The 5,222-nt window shown below is 35.8% G+C and overlaps 1 protein-coding gene and 1 non-coding gene across 2 annotated transcripts; both read right to left on the reverse strand.

Annotated features, from left to right (window-relative positions):
* Window positions 1-1,920, reverse strand: LOC145004613 (DGCR14-like protein). Its single transcript, XM_078963569.1, has one exon. It carries the CDS (start codon window positions 1,675-1,677, stop codon window positions 142-144), a length of 1,536 nt encoding a protein of 511 aa, XP_078819695.1. The 5' UTR covers window positions 1,678-1,920; the 3' UTR covers window positions 1-141.
* A 51-nt stretch (window positions 1,921-1,971) lies between these two features.
* On the reverse strand, window positions 1,972-2,051 carry TRNAL-UAG (transfer RNA leucine (anticodon UAG)). The gene has a single exon. It is a non-coding gene; the product is annotated as a tRNA-Leu (tRNA).
* Window positions 2,052-5,222: the final 3,171 nt, after the last annotated feature.

Raw genomic sequence — 5,222 nt, forward strand, 5'->3', positions numbered from 1 at the left:
TTTAAGAACATAAGAGAGAGTGATCATATATCAAACTTATGCAAACTTAAAGACAATCACATGAGACTAAAAGTTGTATATCATTCAACAAAAATCTCAAATCATTGGTCAAAAGTCAAAACAAAAAGTCAAAGATACATATTACCAAGGAGGATTAGAGGCTTCCCCAACAGATGGTGATCTTGAACTCATGCTACCATCTCTTCCTAACCTTGACACACTTCTTCCAGCTTTTGGTGTAGACAAACCAGGGCTTGATCCACGATAACTTGCACGAAGTGATTCATCAACGTTTGAATTTGAAGATTTAGCAATTGCATTTCTCACAAATTTTTGGGCAGCAGGGGAAAGAGTTCGGGCACCTGGACTAGCACTTCCTCCTCTATGCAATGGTGGTTTCTTGAACATCTTAGACCTGTCCCTAAGTTTTCGGGCAGCTTCTCTTGATAAAGAATGAGCTTTTAAGTCTCTTGAAGGTGGAAGTGGGATCTTGAATTGAGGCCCATTACCACTACCACCAATATCAATTGGAGTATCTTCTGGTTCTAATCTCAAAGGGGTTCCTTCAATTTCTCCCCATGTAATGAAAGGGGATTCATCTACACCTGGTGCAGGAGATGGAGTTCTAACAAAGGTATACCCGTTGTCTGATTTCTTGTTGGATTCAACGTAGAATGGATTTGGGGTTTTTCTTAAGTCTTCTAAATCGTATCTTTTGAACTTGTCTCCATCTCTATCTGACATGGACCATTGAACTGGTGTCCCACCTGCTACAGGGTTGTAAAGAACAGACATGGGGTCGTCTTCTTTAGGCTTTGAATCCATCATCTTTCCATGGAAACGTGTGTTTGGTTTGCTGATTTCCTTTGTCATCCCTTTCAATCTTTCAGCCAATTCGTCTTGAGTTAATGGGGCTTCACCTCTATCGGCTGGATGATACATTAATAGATTCTTTGCAGTGTACTTCCAACCTTCTAATGTTGCTAATGGCTGATCAGATGTCCCGTATCCATCTGTGATTCTGTCCTTTTTGGCATCCTCGATCAATGCTGTGTCTCGATTCTCACCTTCCAGTAAAAACGCATACCTTTCTCGTTTCTTTCTGTTAACCTTCTCGATGAGTTTGGAAAAACTATCGTTGTCTTCACTTGTATACTTTCTAAAAAACTCATCAAGTGTTAATGAATCAGCGTCTACAGACCCATCTTCCTTAACAAGTTCCCTAGCGGCATTCAAGAGCTCATCCTTCACAAAACTATCGGTACCAGGAGTCCTATCGAACTCCAACGGAGTCGTATTTCTAAAAAAAGTTGAACCAGGTGTACGAATTTTACCTTCTGTATCCGTAACCGAAACTTTCCCAGAGCGTCTCTCGATAATCTTCAACTGCGCATCACGGATTTGCATAGGATCACCGGTACGAGTAGCTTCCAGCCAATCAAGTCGGTCTCGGAGCTTAGGTATATCCGGGAAGAAGTCCCGCTCGATGATCTTCTCGATCGCAGCAACGTAGGTGTCCTCGTCGAGGACGGTGGAAGAAGCGCGTTTTCTAGGGTTTTTGGGGGTTGTGGTGAGTGAAGCATTGGAGGATCCAACGTTTTGATGAATCGGTGTTTCAGAGACCGAAGGTGACGGAGAAGAGAGCCGACGGGGGGAGTGGCCTGGTGATAGCAACATGATTTAGGGTTTGAGGAGTTTGTGAAATTAGGGCAAATATATTTCTGTAAATTAGGGGTTTGGAGATGGCGATTTGGGCAAACAGGGGTCGAAAAGGTGGAGGTCTTCGGAATCTATAGATCGGCAGAAGAACGCGGTTTTGTATACGGCGGTGGAGGACGGCGATATGGCCAAAAATGCAAAAGAAATCAAATAATGATTGCGTCTGATCCCTTTCTTGATTGAAATCGGTGGTGTTCAGATTTTTAATTCGATTTTATTATTTTAATCCTGAAAAAAGAATGAAGATAAGTATGACAGCTGTGGGATTTGAACCCACGCCCTTTCGGACCAGAGCCTAAATCTGGCGCCTTAGACCACTCGGCCAAACTGTCTTGTTGAATATATACGTGACTTAAGGAATGAAGTAATTAATATTTGTTGTTTTTCACATACCCCCTGTCATGATAAGTAACTTTGACACTGTTAAATAATATATATAATATAAAAGCTCAGCAGATTTGTGGTTATTGGATTATTGGAGATTGACCACAAAATTTTTTTTATTCGTCTCCTTCGGTTCTTCGAATTTAAAAATTTATACCAACTGCTATAATTTAAATATTTAATTTTAATATAAAAAGCATAATAATGAAATATCATTTTGTGGCATCACTTTCCAAATTTTTACACTTTTAATCTCTTAGTAACTTTTGTTGACCTTCATTTTACCACACCACTTTCCAAATTTTTACACTTTTAGGTAGTGTTTGTTTTTTGTCTGCAGATCTGCGAGACGTCTTCTGTCTGCGCCGCGCAGACCACGCGCAGACATTAGTCTTCGCAGACTGTTTGTTTTTTTGAAGACTGCAGACCTAAAAATGTCTGCGCGCCCTCTTCTTGGCGCAGATGTGGACCAGAATCTTCTAACATCTTCAGACATCTTCTAGCTTAAAAAAACATATATATCTTTATTTTTTTTAAGTTTTTTTTTTAATTTATATTTTTTCCAACTTTATTAATGATAAACAATATGAAAAAAAAATTACAAAACTTAAAAAAAAACATTTGACGATACAAACATGATATTTTTAACAAATTTATAAATAAAAATTTATTATAATAATAGTCGTTGAAGTTGTTTATATAAATATGAAAAAAAAATCATAATATATTCTTATATTTTTTTGCCAAAATTTTGTAAAACTTTATTTAATAGAGTATCATCAATTTCTCGAGAAAATATTTATCGTACGTTTTTAATAGATTTATTTGAAAAAATCGAAGTTTATTTCTATCTATTTATTTATCAAATTCTTTGATCACTAATTATAATGTTTAGTTATAACTTTGCAATCAAAGTTGGTTTTTATCAAATATGTATATGAATTAATACCATTTTTATTTTTATTTTTTATATAATAATACATAAAAGTTGATCTAGATTCGTTATATATTTATAATAAAATCGTAAAAATATATAAAAAATTCGCTTTGAAGTTTTAAAAAATCAGTTTATTTAGATTTCAGTTTATTTTAATAGCCCGCAGATGTTAAAAAAACAAACAGTCTTCTTTTTTCAGACTGCAGACGTTTGGTCCACCTCTTCTACTGCAGAGGTCTACAGATGTGGTCCGCAGACTGCAGACATTTTGCTTCAGAAAAAACAAACAGCACCTTAATCTTTTATTAGTTGCATTCTAAAAAACACAATCTTTCTATGACTTATGACTTTTTTTTTTCACTCGTGTGTATAATAGATAAAGAACAATATTATGTATTTCCTTTCATGTCTAACTTGTTTTCATATGATCTATAAATAAATTGTTAACATTAAGTGGAGGTTGTGAAAGGGGGTCTAGTCTCTCGACACAGCTTTAAGTGGAGTTCTAAGTATCTCCGACAAAATACAGATATTTATAAAACAAATGAATGACAATCAACAATTCTCCGAATGATTCAAATATCAATGTGACTATCTAAGAAATAATATTGAGGTTGTTGATTAAGGGGGGGACTATAAACCTCACTAGGTTAGATACAGGAAGAAGGATTGATAAAAAAAAATTGTCAAGTGGGTCCATTTTGACCGTATAGAATGATATTGTCCTTCATAAAGTGAATCTTCGAGTGGGGAAATTAGATTTGATAGATTACCAACGAGAAGAAACCTTGACCAACATAGTATTTATATTTTGAGTACTTTATGCCCCATTTGCAATTTGGAAGCAGCGCAATTAGATCACTTGTTCAATAGATGGGTGACTCCAGAACTTGGAGTATAATTTTCAAATGGTTAGAAATTCACGTCAATTCTTTTGATTGTATTAATGCTTTATTTGATCGAATGGGTGCGTTCAAAAGCAGTGTAATTAAGAGAAGAGTGATAGTCGCGGTGGTTAACACTACTTTTTGGTTCCTTTGGAGGTTTCGCAATGACGTCATTTATAAGGATTGTAAGATAAGGAAATATATTATTTTTAACTCTATTAGAGAGTTTTCCTTTATCTGGATTAGCAATAGATCTAGACAATTCTTTGATAATTGGAATTGATGGTTACAATTCCCTCTAAACAACTTGTAAATCTCTTTTTGTCTCTAGTATTTTAAAACATCTTAAAAATACGGCTCCAAAATTTCGTTTTTAAATCATTAATAAAACCATAAATATCATCATCATATAAAAGTCATAAACCATGTATCTCAAAAATGTTATAACAACTGTCAATATATCAAAACCTCATATCAAATATTAGAGTAAATATCACAAGCTAGAAACGGTGGTGTGTGTCATGCGATCATCCCGAGTCCTTCCTTTTGCTAGCGAAAGTACCTGAAATCAAAACTAAAAACTGTAAGCACGAAGCTTAGTGAGATCCCCCTAAACTACCATATACCATACACATAACATATAACATAAACTTTGGGGCTCCGCCCAACTGAATCGGGATGAACCCGACATCGGGCTTACCCCAACATCAGACCACGTTTGGCACAGGGCCTCGCCCGGCATCGGGCTTGCCCCGACATACACACAGCACATCATATATCATAAGCACATAACATAAGCATATAACATTCATCGGGCTTTCCCCGGCATCAGGGCCGAAGTCCGAAATACATAACATATAACATATAAGTTAACATGCATCAGATTGCCCCGACATCGGACCTAGGCCCGAAACACATAACACATAACATACATGAATCATTAAGACATCAAGCATGTTGGAATAGTGTCTAAGGCTGTAACTATATTCGGTTGTGCATGGTCCTTTTGGGTTGCCTTCACCATAGCAACTTGAAGGATGATTTGTTAAGAGAGAGTAAATATTATAAGGAATAATATTTAGCTATTTGATTAATATAAGTCATAAATTAATTGGTATTAATTTGGTGACTTAAAGAGATTAATTAAATAAGAGGGTATAAACTGTCAATTGTTTGATAGTTAAGCTTTAGACTGTAAATCCATTAGGGTTGACTTTGGACGGTTTCTAAGAGCTTTAGGATAGCTCAAAATAGTCCATAAGGATATCTATGGAATGGATTTGGATAGCCTTAAG

This window comes from Lactuca saligna, chromosome 7 (genome assembly GCF_052625555.1).
Source record: "Lactuca saligna cultivar CGN05327 chromosome 7, ASM5262555v1, whole genome shotgun sequence".
In the NCBI taxonomy this organism is placed as follows: domain Eukaryota; kingdom Viridiplantae; phylum Streptophyta; class Magnoliopsida; order Asterales; family Asteraceae; genus Lactuca; species Lactuca saligna.

Coding starts and splice junctions, on each gene's coding strand:
- LOC145004613 (XM_078963569.1), bottom strand. CDS start 1,677: ATGTTGCTATCACCAGGCCACTCCCCCCGTCGGCTCTCTTCTCCGTCA.